Raw genomic sequence first — 15013 nt, 5'->3', positions numbered from 1 at the left:
TAGCTACAAGCAGTTATTAGAGATCATATGAAGTCATGCCACGTTTATTTTCATTATTCAAGTACCACAATCAGGGATCCAGAGTTTATCACATTATTGTATTAGATATCTCACTTATAGCAGCGCTGGAACATCTGTCCTCTGTTACAACGGAGAAGCATGGATAGAATATACACATTCTGTTGATGAAGCAGGCCTAAATTTCCGAGTCCGGTTGACGTAGGCCGTACATGTGCAGACCTACGGTTCATGATTTATCACTCGAGTATTATTCCTTGGCGTTTCACGTGATATCTGACTCTGTGCAAATAAACACTCCGTACTTGTCTGCGCTACATGTACCAGCAAAGACCTACTACGAAAGATGGCTATTACATGTCATATAGAATATCCCACTCGGCACAGAGTGCATACAAGTCTAACAAATTACTGTAGGTACATGCGAATAACAGAAGATAATACCGTAAAGATGAATACCGCTATGTAATACAGATTCACCACCTCAGAGAATTTACCTTCTCTCATAATATTACAGTATACGTATCGTATATCACTTCATGCATGTACCTGTAATTATTGGAAGCCCCTACAAAACATTGACCTTTACAGACCGTAGCCTACTAATACTGACCAGGGTCCTGCCAACATGCAGCGCCAAGATCTGAGGCTCGGTAACTCCTCAACGTCACGGCTTCAGATCCCCAAGCTCAACAATCAATACTGCGACCACCACAGGCCCCTGCCATGGCATTGACTTCGGTATACTATTTCTTGCTTGTAGAAGCTCCAACTATTGCTAACTCGTACACGTAGTGGAAATCCTTCAACTTCTTTACCGTCACTCCCGTTAAGGCACCCGACGAAGTCGACAAAACACCTTCACGACCACTCTTTGAGGTCCGATTTCTCCTAACAAGCTTTATCCAGCTATCACAAGCCTCTCTGAATCTAACATTTAGTAGGGCACAGACATAACTGCTATAGCTTCTGGTTCCGATAGTATATTTATCGGCACTTCCACAGGCCATGTCCACGTCTGTAACTCCACCTTCAAGATTGTTCGCTCTTTTCATACACATGAGAACGATTATGACCACTCGGGGAGTATCAGACATATCAAACAAGTGGAAGGGACAGCTCTTTTAGTTACAGTGAGCGAAGACCTAAGCAATGAGCCTGTTTTAAAGGTGTGGGCGCTGGACAAACCCGAAAAGAAGACAGGGTTTCCAAGATGTCAGACAACCGTGATCATCAACAACGGGAGGAGACAATTTCCTGTTAGTTTTCAAACCATTTTTATACTAAAAATGTGCTAACCCGAGCAGATCTCTGCTTTTGCTACTACTCCTTCACTATCGCTTGTCGCCGTTGGGTTTGCAAATGGATCGATCACTCTGATCCGCGGAGACCTAATTCATGATCGTGGGACAAAGCAAAGAATAATCTTCGAGTCCGAGGAACCAATCACTAACTTATGCTTTTCACCTCCTGTTACTTCATCAACTGCGGCACCCCAACCTGGATATAACCCTTATAGATATCATCCGGCGGCTGACGGCGGCGACACACTCTATGTTTCCACAATAGGCCGGGTTTTGACGTTGATTACGGCTGGAAAAGGTACAGGTCAGCCAGCTAGGGTACTGGAATCTCAGGGATGTGGCCCTGGATGCATGACCCCTGCGATTGACTTCTCCTCCGGCGAAAGAGGGCTTTCTGGAGAAGGTAACGACATAGTTATTGCTAGAGATGACGCTATCTACTTCTATGGCCCTAACGGTCGGGGAGCTTGCTATGCCTATGAAGGTCCAAAAGAAATGGTGAATGTATTCAAGAACTACATCTCGCTTGTTTCACCACCAGCCTCACAACCGTCAACGGCAGCTCGGACGGGGGGCGTTTCTAATACTTTGAAAAGGCTCGTGGGAAGGGGCGCTCCAGCAGCGGCAGACGACCCCTTTGACGTCACAAAGTTTACACTCTTGGATACGGAGTTGAAATTTGTGGCACATTCTGAACGATTAGTTTCTAGTGTCCGGAACGTTTTCAATTCGTGGGGCGACTTATTCGTTTTGACTTTTGATGGGAAATTGTATCGATATCACGAGGTTAGCTTGCAAGACAAGCTGGATATTCTCTATGCTAGAAACTTATATATCCTCGCTATCAACCTTGCACAAAAAGCCGGAGTTGGGGAGCCGAAGTTACGGGCAATCTATAGAAAGTATGCAGATTACCTGTACGGGAAGGGAGACTGGGATGGATCAATGCAATGGTACATCAAGGCCCTTGGCCCCTCAAACGAAGAGGGAATAAGCACAGTCATCCGCAAATTCCTCGATACGCAAAGGATACATAATTTGATCGAATATCTCGAAGAGCTCCATATGCACAAGATCGCGACATCTGATCATACAACACTCTTATTGAATTGCTATGCCAAGCTAAAGGATATAGACAAGCTAGAGCGATTTATCAAGCAAACTTCAGGCGAGGGGTTAATGTTTGATGTTGATACAGCAATTGCAATGTGCAGACAAGCGGGTTATTACGAACAAGCCGTGTACCTAGCGCAAAAACAGGGTGATCACGAAGTTGTCGTTGCAGTTATGGTAGAGAACTTGGATAGGATCTCAGAAGCATTGTCGTACATCCAAGGATTGGACCCCGAGATGGTACACCCAATTCTCCCTTACTAATCAAACTTGTACGGTGCTGATTGATTCCCAGGCATATGCGAGCCTAATGAAGTACGCAAGAACTTTTCTAAAAGAGACACCAGAACGTACAACAGATTTCTTTGTGGAATACTATACCGGAAGGTACTTCCCAGGAAACAAAATCACGTCAGAAACTCAAACACAGCATGGTAAACATGAATCGGGGATACAAAGCTACCTCAATGCTACTTTGTTACAACAATTGCCCTATATGGGTGGAGGCGTGGGAAGTACGGCAACTAATACACCCACAAATGTAGCCAACCCGGGGCCATCTCCTAAGAACGTCCCAGAATCTACGCCTAGCGAGGGGACAACAGTACCACTTGTATTACCAAAAGCTTATAACATACCGAAACCCCGGACGGCATTTTCTTCGTTTGTGGAACATCCAAAGGAGTTTGTTCTGTTTTTGGAGAGAGTTCTTGAGAATGTAGAAACGGGAGGTTATGGAACAATGAACGAAGGTGACCGAACAGATATATATACTACACTTTTTGAAATATATTTGCAGAGGGCAAACGAGGAAGAGAAGAAAGAAGAGAAAGAAAAATGGGAGGCCAAGGCAAAGAGGATTATTGAAAGTAAAGAGGTCAGTCTTTAATTACAACCTTACAGGGTTTTGTGCAAGTCATTGTTCACTAACGGCCATCGCAAGACATTGGTTGATACCTCCAACGTCCTTCTAATCTCCCATTTATCGGACTTCCGCGATGGAACTGTGCTCGTCCGAGAAAAACAAGGCTTGCGATTTGATATATTCAGATCCTGTTGCTCGGCCGGAGACACGGCTGGTGCTGTTCGCGCGCTCAAGAAATATGGTGCCGAAGAGCCTCAACTGTATCTTGCCGCATTATCGTATTTTACCAGCAGCCCTAAAGTGCTCGGAGAAGTTGGTGAAGCTGAGCTACAGAGAGTGTTGAAAGTCATTGATGAGCAAGGCTTGATGAAACCTCTGGAAGTTGTGCAAACATTGAGTACAAATGCGGTTGCTACTGTTGGTATGGTGAAACGGTATCTAGGAGATACTATTGAGCGGGAGAGGAGGGAGATCCAAAACGTGAGAAGTCTTCTTACTAGAATCCCTTATTGAACTATTACTGATTTTTTTTTTACCAGAACCGGAAAATGATCGAGACTTACAAGGTGGAAACAGAAAAAAAGAAAGCAGAAATTGAAGACCTGGGCACAAAACCTAGCGTATTTCAGGCACAGCGATGCCAAGCCTGCAATTTACAGTTGGATCTTCCTACTGTACACTTTCTGTGCAAGCATTCCTTCCACCAAAGGTTTGCTCGGTCCTTACTCTCAAAGTTGAGATGTCATTTACTAAAAACAATACAGATGCCTCAATCAAGTTGATGACAATGTGGAGTGCTTGGCATGTGCTTCTCCAAATCAGACTATTCGGACACTTCGCAAAGGTAAAATCAATCTTAATGATCCCTTTCCTGGCCAATACTGATTTCGAATGCAGCCCAAGACGAAACGTCAGACAGACACGACTATTTCAAGATGTCACTGCAAGAATCTCGGGATAAATTTGGCACCATCAGTGACTTTTTCGGCAGAGGTGTCATGGCTGTGCCCCCTGTTATCCCAAACTAACACTAAGTCAGGATGGTGTCTTGGTGTTAATGTTGGTAATGACCTGAATGGTTGTTATGTCAGTGCGTTGATTTATTACTTTCCAGCTTATTTTACGAATTATATATTCTTTCTCATTGTAACGTAGTCTCCATGATTCTCGGACGACTTGGTGTACCAGTCCTGCTGGCTCATCTAATAACTATTATCAATTACCTAGGCTTAGAGCTCAATCTTTGGAATTCAAAATGTGCATCTTCCACTCTCTACCGCGGATAGCTAAAAACAAACGCCGTAGCTCAATGTCCCAATTTAAGAAAGAGATTAGGAATAGCGATTCAGATAAACCAGTCCCACACAAAGACAACACCAGAGAAGACTACGGCTCCCCAGAAAGCTGTTCTGGCAATTGTGATTTTCTCACCAGCCTTTTTGAGCTCTTTATTACCGCGCTCAACGTTCTCGGTTGTTTGCATCGCATCTTGAACTAGATTATCGATATAGGCGTTCTGGGTCGCCAAGTTCGTAGCTAGTTGTGTTTGGAGTGAAGAAATCTCAATGAGAGATTTTTCGGCAGTTCTATAGACATATGAGCAATAGTTGCTAGGATTATGATTTCTTACGTAGATTCTATACATACCTAACTTGGTCCAATGCATCCTCGTAGTGTTTGATTAATTCGTCATTCTCTTTCTCGAAGAGCTGCAGTTGCTCTGGTGTGAGTTGCGCCTCAATGCTTTTTTTCTCCTCTTCTTCCATTATCGCAACATTTCTTCCTCCACCTAAATTCGAACTTGACCCGAAATTTGATGCGAGCTGTTGTGGAGGTGCCTTATTAAGCATACTCTTGCCCTTCTCAACCTGCCGCTGTAACCTAATCTCCTGCTGCCCCCGCTGAATCTCACTCGCTTTCGCCAGCTTCGTCTTCAGAAACCATAGTACCCCTTCTCTATGTTGCTTGAGTGTCTCTAGTTTCCCTTCTTCACGCTTTTGCTCAACACTCTCATCACGAAACAGTCCTCGAAGACCAGTTGTGAAACGGCGCCGCAACAGCGCATCCGCGGTTTGGGCGCGGAGTGTTTCGGTCGATTCCAGACGGTCGATAAGAGTTAAGAGCTCCTGAACCACACGTTTTGTTTCCGCATCGATTGAATCGCGCTGGGCATCCGTAAGTGTATTGGCACTATTACTGGATATGGATGATGTGGAGATGGTGCGTGGAAGGTTTGGACGAGCAGATGCTGTGGCGGTAGAAAGATAGGACTGCCGTATAGAGAGGAGGTAGGTCCTCAGTGAAGATATATGTGATTCCTGGTTTCCAATCGGTCAGCGAGAAGATAGCGCTAGGGTTGTAGGTAAGTTACGATTCGAAAAGCTTCCTTAAGGAATTCATCGGTTGGGGGGGTAGGCTTCCGAGATGTTGAGATAAGAGCTACTGTCGGATGCTTTGATAGACACTCATTGATGATGGGAGTTATATCAGTCATGATTAATGATTGTATATGAGGGAAACGGAGAAATGTCAAGGCTACGTTGCAATAAACATAAACTTGCGTCAACTAGCAATCGGCCTATGAGGCTCTACTACCTACATAATTACATGCATTAAAAGCTTGGCTGGTATTAGCGCAACTAAAGAACCTTGAACATTCACATCAGACTTCAAATAATTACTTCTTAATATGGTAAGGTACACGTTGGTTCTATCACAGTCACTTACATGTACTTTTCTTTATCGTTATGTTTATGTTACCATGCTTTAGTAAGTATGTAGAGTATGTAAAGGACTTACATATGTACTCTACTCGTATTTTCGTGACATTTGTAAAAGGAACCACTATTGCATACCATACAAATACGCGCCAAGTCCACAATTTAGTATGGTATGCAATAGTGGTTCCTTTTACAAACGTCACGAAAGTACGAGTACTCTACATGCACTCTATAAGTAGATCAAGGAGCTTGCCAAACTCAAGGTGATCCCAATCTACCTCATGAGAAAGCACATGTACACGTACACGACACCAGCGATACAGTCGACTCTCGTTATAGTGATACTTCATATAGTGATACCCTCGTTATAATGATAGTAATCGGCAGTCCCGAAATACCTTTTTACCAGTATCTCCTTACTTCTTATAGTGATGCTCGCCTTATACTCTAAGAATATATTCAACACAGATTTTCTGTCCTGACCGTATTCTTATATCGTGAGGCGACTGTAGGATGAAAGTCGTAGATCTTGCGTTTCCCGGCTGTCAACATTTACGGTGCAGGATCAAAATGAGTTTTATATACATTTACTATACTACATCTGTTAGAATGACATGAAGAAATCGATACATGTATTGCCTATGATTCTAAATTTTAATCTCACAATTTGGAAATTTTAAGCCTCCTAAACCGCATTCTCTCGAAGTATATGTACTCATATAGAGTAAAGTACATGTACACACTACATGTGTATACAGAGCTGTCGAAGCCAGTGTTAGTACTCAAGTACATGTACGCACAATAGAAGTGCATCTGCGTTGGAGAGAATTTAGGGGAATGCATCTGCACGTGCATGCTTAAGATAGATCTTTCATTTCCAGAACATTCATATGTCTTCTTTCACTTCTCATCAAATTGAGTTTTCACAGCCTCACAAGCTTGGGAGTAAGGTGGCAAAACCATCGAGTCAACGTGATGACACTAGAACTACAGTAGCACAATTCAGGTTGCCATTGAATTTCTTCCCTGCATTGTTTTTTCGCTCTTAAGATTTAATTCAGGTCTAGATGTCTTGGCAGAGAAATCGAACGCCAGCACGCGAAAAGAGGCAGGGTTACTCAGCAACCTACTTGGCGCAGAGATTTTTCATACAAGGTCCACCGCGCTTCCTTTTTATTCTTCGTCCACATCCCCTTTCTCCCTCTTTCATCAACCTCCCAACCTCACTCCTTTGCTCTTATCGAACGTTCACGCGTCGGATTAGCAATATACCTCATCACTCTACGAGTGTCATATCTTTCTCTTTACACGAAAGATTATAATACATAAAATCCTACTACTCGCCGCATTCCTGTGATCGGTTAGGATATTCTCGACCTTTGAACAGACCTCAGACACTTCGACACAGCAAATCATGTCGTACGATGCTTACAGAGGCAGCGCTGGAGGTGGAGGCGGTTACGGAGGTGGACACGGTGGATCAAATGGGTATAACAATTCTTACTCCTCTTACCCTTCTTACTCCAACGGGTGAGTTTTGCCCTTAACGCAGGCCTCTGTCACGAAGTTTGTTTTCGGGTTTCTGGAGGCCTTTTGCTATTGGCTTCAAGCAATAAACCCTAGTTATGAGTGTATCCTTGAACACCATGCTAACGTAAATATAGAGGTGGTGGTTACGGTGGTTCTCGTGGAGGAGGTGGTGGATATGGAGGTGGCGGAGGCGGGTATTCTGGTGGTGGAGGCGGTGGATACGGCGGTGGAGCCGGTGGAGACCGAATGAGCAACCTTGGAGCAGGGCTCAAGACCCAATCATGGGGTGAGTACTATTTTCAGATTTCTTGACGGAGAGATAACTAACAGTGTCCTGATAGATCCATCAACTTTGCCTAAATTCGAAAAGTCTTTCTACAAGGAGGATCCTGCGGTTACTGCACGCACTGCCGCAGAAATCGAAGCCTTCAGGGCTGAAAAGCAGATGCGCGTTCAAGGGCGTGATGTTCCTAAACCCGTTATAACCTTTGATGAGGCTGGATTCCCCAGTATGTATTACTAGCAGGCTGCATAAGTATAAAGAAAAAAAAGTACTGACAAGTGTTATTTTAGGCTATGTCATGAACGAGGTCAAAGCTCAGGGATTTTCAGCACCTACCGCTATCCAGTCACAGGGTTGGCCAATGGCACTTTCAGGGCGCGATGTTGTCGGTATTGCCGAAACCGGTTCCGGTAAAACTTTGACTTACTGTCTCCCTGCTATCGTTCACATCAACGCCCAGCCGCTTCTTGCTCCTGGTGATGGCCCCATCGTCCTTGTTCTGGCCCCAACTCGTGAGTTGGCTGTTCAGATTCAGCAAGAAGTCGCCAAGTTCGGAAAATCTTCCCGTATCAGAAACACTTGTGTTTATGGAGGTGTTCCCAAAGGTCCCCAGGTCCGAGATCTCGCCCGTGGAGTTGAAGTCTTGATCGCCACACCTGGACGTCTGATTGATATGTTGGAGAGTGGTAAAACTAACCTCCGTCGCGTTACCTACTTGGTACTTGACGAGGCCGATCGCATGCTTGACATGGGTTTCGAGCCCCAAATCCGTAAGATCCTTAGCCAAATTCGTCCGGATCGTCAAACTTGCATGTGGTCTGCAACTTGGCCTAAGGAAGTCCGTCAACTCGCATCCGACTTCCAGAACGATTTCATTCAAGTCAACATTGGTTCTCTCGAGCTTTCGGCCAATCACAACATCCAGCAGATTGTGGAAATTATGATGGATTACGACAAGCGTGATAGGTGAGAAACCTCTTTATCCGAGGACAATGGCAACATTGCTAATATATTTTGAAATCGTTAGACTCATTAAACACCTCGAGAAAGTCATGGACGATAAGAATAGCAAATGCCTTATCTTCACCGGTACTAAGCGCACAGCAGACGAGATCACTAGGGTTTGTTATACTTCTTAATATGTGACAAAACTTATGAAAATCGATATTAACGGCGTCATAGTTCCTTCGACAAGATGGATGGCCCTGTTTGGCTATTCATGGTGATAAACAGCAGAATGAGCGTGATTGGGTTTTGAACGAGTTCAAGACTGGAAAAAGCCCTATTATGGTTGCTACTGACGTGGCTAGTCGTGGCATTGGTATGATTATAACAAACATCCTCCCCTTCTTTCTGCCTCCCCTCTTGCGTGCTTGCGAACAGATGCTCTTTTCTCAACGCTTCGCCGGACCTACTCGTATATCTTGCCTATATTCTGGCGTCTGTTGGTTTTCACCTATGAGAACTTTGATCTCGGGGTGCAGCAATTTTGGAATCTCATGAAAGTCTTCATTACACCGCTCATTGAAATTGGGTGAAGGTAATGTTGTCTGGGCTATTAGTTGCTGCGCTTTTCCCGAGGTTTAGACAGTACGCCGCAGGAGCTTGCATAGTTGCAATGATGAACAAGATACCGAGGGCCGTGATATTGAGTGAGACGCAGAATGGCGCGTCACGCAAACCAAAAAGGGTTTTGGTAAAGTGTTAAGATATGTGTTGGATGCTAACTTTTGTTCAAAGATGTTCGTAACATCACGCACGTTATTAACTTTGAGTAAGTTTTTCTCACTACGTTTTTGAAGACTATAATCTAACAATTATAATAGTTACCCCAATAACTCAGAAGATTATGTTCATCGTATTGGTAGAACTGGTCGTGGAGGGTAAGTCAAGAATCCAGAAAGGGATCTCGTCTATCAATAGAACCACGCTAATTTTAAATAGTGCCAAGGGAACTGCTATTACTTTCTTCACTACAAATGATGCCAAGCAGGCTAAGGATCTTCTCACTGTCTTGAGGGAAGCTAAGCAGCAGATCCCTCCAGAGCTCGCTGATATGGCCCGCTCAGGTGGTTTCGGCGGCGGCGGACGCTATGGTGCCTCCAGGGGCCGTGGCGGCCCCCGCGGCGGCGGCGGTAGAAATGATGGTAAGCTTTGCCACTAAATAGCCGCATGCCACTAGCTCAGTTACTAACTCTTATGCAGGGTCCTCATCGTCTAACAGTGCGCCCTTGGGTCGCAGCCGTTTCTAATCCACAGTTTCCAGCATAATAATTTTTCGGCAGGCCTAGATTTCTTCGCTTGGGGGTTCTTATTCTTTTTTTTTCCATAGATTGGTTTGCTCACATAAAAGGGGTTTCGTTTCAATCGTTCACTTGATATTCAATAGCGTTCACTATCAACATGTTTTGAAAACTGTTTGGCATCATGACCATTCAGAGAACGATGCACGACCCAATTGATGATAAAATGTGATGGGGGGACGACGAAAACTATAGTAACTTTCTTATTGCACTCAGTAGTAATAAATTCAGACCTGCCAAAAAAAAGTATGGCCTATGTAGTATGTACAGTACGTTGTACCTTGCGTCCAATAATAGCCACAGTATATACATTAGCATTTGTAAAGCTTCATATGTATTCATTGCCATTCAGCCCCAGTCAGTTTGGATTGCTCTCTGTGATAATTTTATGCGTACATATAAATACATAGTAGTAGTCCTAATACGATCATTGTCTCGGTACTGGAAGGCCGAAATTGGACTGTTCTCTTGTCCTGGCAGCACCCGCCTTACTCGGATACCCTTTACGGCCCACTTGCCTGAAGCTTCTCCTCGACATCCCCGTTCCAAGATTTTGTTTCAGAGGACGGAGCGGAAAAACTTGAGCCTGAGTCTTGAGCATCAGGGTGGGTCTCGTCACATCCAGGTGAGGGGAATAGTTTATTCGGGAATGCGGTTTGCTTGTGGGAATCCCGAGGCAAAGGCTGAAGTGGGCAATGAGGTCACTTTCGTGCGTAACCACGTCGAATATGATACATGTGGTTTCCGAAGGTGCAGGACGCGTAGAACGCCGACATCACACACATCGCACACCTCACAATTCGAGGGACGAGACGAACACCCCTCAGGTAAGGAGGAACCATACAACACACGATGGCATAGTGCATCCTTTCCCTCCCATTTTTATTTTATTGAATATTTATTTTACTTTTCCATATCCTATCAATTGATAGTCAGGGGGAAGGGATGGAAGAACGGGTATGATGTAACAACTAACTTGATGTATCGAAGCATGCCAGGATTGAGACGATCAATTGGTACAATTTCGTCGCCCGGGGATGATATCGGTGGCTATACTTACCTAATATTTTTAATCTGTCTGGATGAGGCGTACCTACTCCTCATTGCTCCAGGGACTCGCAGACAATATGATGATGGAGACTTAGTATGAGAGGGATGAGAACTTGCAATAATTAATTACAGTACTGCTTCTGACTATCGCCAAGAGGCATGAAGCAATCGATCGGGCATTATGTATTTATTCAAGTTGCATTCATCCAATTAATGGTTAATCGTGTTGGTGGGGTAGACGGATGTATCCTGGGGGCCTGTATTCCGGTCAAAAAAATCATTGAAACTTTATTTTGCCGCTATGCCGGCAAAGTGCCTGATACGGAGTAGCTCGAAGCGGCAAGCCGCCAACAAAGGGTCCAGAAAAAAAACCTCCGCCGGCGTTGATTGACATTCGGCCAGACCCTGAACTTTACTCTACTTTTACTTCTATGTATGTACGTACATAAAGCGGGCTCAACTGGGGCTCAAAGCTACATGTATGGTTGAGAGCCACGAGGTTTCTAAGGATGGTTGAGACCTTAATTCAACGATCCTCAATTGACGCGAGAAAGTCTAGAATACATGTAGATTAGGATGCTGTATGTCTGGTCTAAATCATCATACACGTGCGCGAACACACAGACAGAGGCAGGCAGGCCGACACAGGATATCCTGCACACCTCACTCATCATACAGGAATTGCGCCCCGTGCGGATGCTTGTATGTACTGTATCTCTCTACCCCCTCCTCTCTCTCTCTATTTCTCTCTCCATCACCCCCCATGACTCTACGGCGTCATACTCGGCCCAGATAATCGGCAATCAGACCGGCCTAGCCGGACTCTTCTTTCTTTGGGTGTTCCCTGAATAGGGCCACACCCTTCCGACCCGCGTGGATGGCTGTCTGTCTGTCTGCCTGTCTGCAGGCTGTCTGGGTGGATGGAGTTGATTTGCGCTCGCTCGCTCAGCACACGGACAGAAGTGTGGCTTGACTGCTGCTTCTGTTCTTCCTTTTTCTCTTCTTTCCTATCCATTTTTTTATTTTCTTTTTTATCCCCACTTTTCCCATGGGACGATACCTCTACTCTAGCCGCCCATCAGGTCTGGTTAGAACTTAGCAGAGAATAGCCAATGGATCGATTTTCGAATTCTACGAATCGGGCTATCGCCGCGTAACGCAATCAAAACCCAGCATTCCTTCCCAGCCACCCATCATCCATCACCACCCCTCAGGGCTGCTGCTGGCTGCCACCCCCCCCGGGGGCTTTTTGGTTGAAACGAACAATGCCATCTTCCTAGGGACAACAACCTACCTCCTGCGAACCCTCACCACCCCCCCTTCCCTTCCAATCGTAAATTCATGGTCGCCCAGGAAATGGGATAGCTAGATGCAAGCACGCAGGTAACGCCTTGTGGAATGTTCAATGGAATGTTTCGACTCAAAGTGCCATCGTCCGAAGCCACGGCTCTGGGTCGTTTTTTTGCGTTTTCATAGATATACGGCCACACCCTCCTTTCGTCCACACCGGGTATCGTTGCTACTAAGGGTACCGCGCATTTGTATTTCCTGCATGGAGCTGTCATGTCTTTCAGGAAGTCATATTACTTTTTTTTTTTTTTTGCCATTTTTATGTATGTACCTACACGTTTATCCTGCTCGCCGTTCCAATGTCATCGTCACTTAAAGTTTACTTACAGTGAGTGGGGTTTACTTGCATGCGCCACACTCGTTCACGTGAGCGGCATCCATTCGCCCGCCACTGCTTACCCACTTTCTCGAGTTTTCCACGGCAAGAAAAAGGTTATCCAGCAGCTTCGCACAATTTGGAATCCGGACATTATTAATTCCGCGTGATCTTTTTGCCCACGGCCGTTGACCGCTGAATTTTTCTCGATAAAAATTGTTGTCGCCAATCGAGTTGTTCAGACGGAATACCTCATGTGATAGGTAGGGAAAGAGCCGGAGAAGGAATGGAAGAGCTGTTGTTCCGGGGACTACTGAATAAATCTCCGAAGAAGTTCTCGTTTTGGTACTCTGATCCCCTTGAGATCTTAATACTTGTCCTTGCAGCGTATCCCCCTGCGTGTGGTGGGCAGCCTAGCCACCTTCCAGTTGTGAAAACCAGAACAACAAGCGACAGAGGCGGTGGTGATGAGGCAGGAAAGCGTAACCAGCGCGCTGGTTCTCGGTTCCACGGCACCAGACCCCTCGACCTCTGAAATCTTCTGTTACATTTTTCCAGAGACGCAAGAAGCAGGCAGCAAAAAAAAAATCCCAGTGTTAACCCTGCCTAACATGGAAGTGTGCATCGTCACAGGTTATTATAACCTCAAATATCACTTTTCAATCTCCCCACCTAAAAAACGTGTGCATCGTCGCATGTTATGCTGTAACCGTTATTTATTGTTCGCATTTCATAATGGATTGTCCTGGTTTATCGTCTCTAAAATCAATTTTTATTCGCGACCTTACCATGCCTTTAAAGCGCCCCTCCAGCGACAGACTTATTGTCGTCATCCCACAGAATTTTTTTCTTTCTTCTTCTCTTTCCCCTCGAGGGTTAACGGCACGCACACACGACACACTCACATCACATCAAAGCGTTGTTGCAACCCTTGCGTATTGAATTGATCTCGTCCAGTTGACTGAGGAGTGTCGTCGCATCTGTTCCCCTCAGAAGACTCAGAAAAGTAATGGGCATTAGGCAAAGATGAGCATTTTTATATGTTACTTGGGATCGAATTAATTGAACCTAGTACGCCTTATGTAATTGTTTTGTGAAAAATAATGTAGCCCACCCTCAAGAAAAAAGCCTTGCACTTTTTCTGCCTCTTCCTTTGAATGCATTTTTTTTTTTTTTTTTTTTGCTTTCTTGTTTTTGCTTTTTTTGCTCTTTGTTCCACAGTACATGACAAAAGAATCTGATGCAGGCCGTTGCTTCTACTCTAGTGGCACATCATAGAAATGGAAATCGCCGCCCCATAATGCGTGACCCCCCAGTCCAGGATTTGAACTGAACGCAACTCCAGCTGCATGAATCCAACCATCCCCGTTTAATATCCTAGTTATGTGTAGGTACTTGTATGCCACACTTTACTATCTCTTGCCTGGGCAGAAATATCCCAAAACCCACACTGCTCCTCACGCAGTTGATCTGAGCTTCTTCGAATTGTACTTCCTACTACTGGCAGCCTCTTGCTGGAGATCTTGTAGAGACGACGAGGGGCCTCTCTCTCTCCTCTCTTCAACTCTCTTCACCTCTCCCCAAATCCTTTCTCTTTCTTTCTCTCTCGCTCTCTCCTCCTCCTCCTCCTCCTCCTCCTCCTCCCTCCCCCCCCCCCCCCCTCCTCTCCCTTTCTCCCTCTCTCCCTTTCTTTCCCTTTTCTCCCCCTCCGTCACTTCCGCCGGCCGTTTACCACCGGGCCCATCCCCACAAGTGACTCCACTTAGTCAAATTCCGTCACCACTACCGCTAGACCACTGAGTCGCTAGAGCCCAAGACTGTGCGTGTCGTAGTGTGCGTGTGTGTCGGAAAGAAAGTTAGAGGGCGGTCAAAATATTAGCCCTGCACTGGTAGTGTTGCCTCTTTTTTTAATCAGCAATTTTTAACCTTCGAAGACGCGAAACAAAATCCCAATCGCTCTTCTAACGGTCACCTTCCCTTCTAAACCCAAAGCCTTCCCATTCCCATCCCATCCCACTTAGAAACCGCCATCCATACCATCCTCAATCTCGCCTTACCAGGTCTTCTTGCACCCCTAAAATCCGCTTCGTTCGTCCAAGTGTGTGAGCCTACCTACATCTCATCCATCCATCCCATCTCTGCACCCCTCCCCCTCTAACCT

The 15013-nt window shown here is 45.3% G+C and overlaps 3 protein-coding genes across 3 annotated transcripts; 2 read left to right on the top strand and 1 right to left on the bottom strand.

The window, feature by feature from the left end:
• Positions 1-744: 744 nt before the first annotated feature.
• LAJ45_02028 (uncharacterized protein) lies at positions 745-4328 on the top strand (the record flags this gene model as incomplete). The annotated part of the gene is made up of 9 exons (XM_046111620.1): positions 745-759; positions 814-897; positions 963-1277; positions 1326-2675; positions 2731-3312; positions 3379-3780; positions 3840-4009; positions 4065-4144; positions 4198-4328. The coding sequence occupies 9 exons, from the start codon at positions 745-747 to the stop codon at positions 4326-4328; spliced, it is 3129 nt and encodes a 1042-aa protein (XP_045975564.1).
• A 170-nt stretch (positions 4329-4498) lies between these two features.
• On the bottom strand, positions 4499-5794 carry LAJ45_02027 (uncharacterized protein; the record flags this gene model as incomplete). The annotated part of the gene is made up of 4 exons (XM_046111619.1): positions 4499-4509; positions 4732-4886; positions 4948-5618; positions 5672-5794. The coding sequence occupies 4 exons, from the start codon at positions 5792-5794 to the stop codon at positions 4499-4501; spliced, it is 960 nt and encodes a 319-aa protein (XP_045975563.1).
• Positions 5795-6910: 1116 nt separating this feature from the next.
• LAJ45_02026 (uncharacterized protein) lies at positions 6911-10085 on the top strand (the record flags this gene model as incomplete). The annotated part of the gene is made up of 12 exons (XM_046111618.1): positions 6911-7026; positions 7088-7175; positions 7408-7508; positions 7685-7836; positions 7892-8059; positions 8124-8799; positions 8861-8954; positions 9016-9154; positions 9574-9607; positions 9660-9716; positions 9778-9980; positions 10039-10085. The coding sequence occupies 12 exons, from the start codon at positions 6911-6913 to the stop codon at positions 10083-10085; spliced, it is 1875 nt and encodes a 624-aa protein (XP_045975562.1).
• Positions 10086-15013: the final 4928 nt, after the last annotated feature.

This window comes from Morchella importuna (assembly GCF_003444635.1).
Source record: "Morchella importuna strain M04M26 chromosome Unknown Morimp01GS003, whole genome shotgun sequence".
NCBI classification, from domain to species: Eukaryota; Fungi; Ascomycota; class Pezizomycetes; order Pezizales; family Morchellaceae; genus Morchella; species Morchella importuna.
This window is presented reverse-complemented; position numbering and strand designations above follow the sequence as displayed.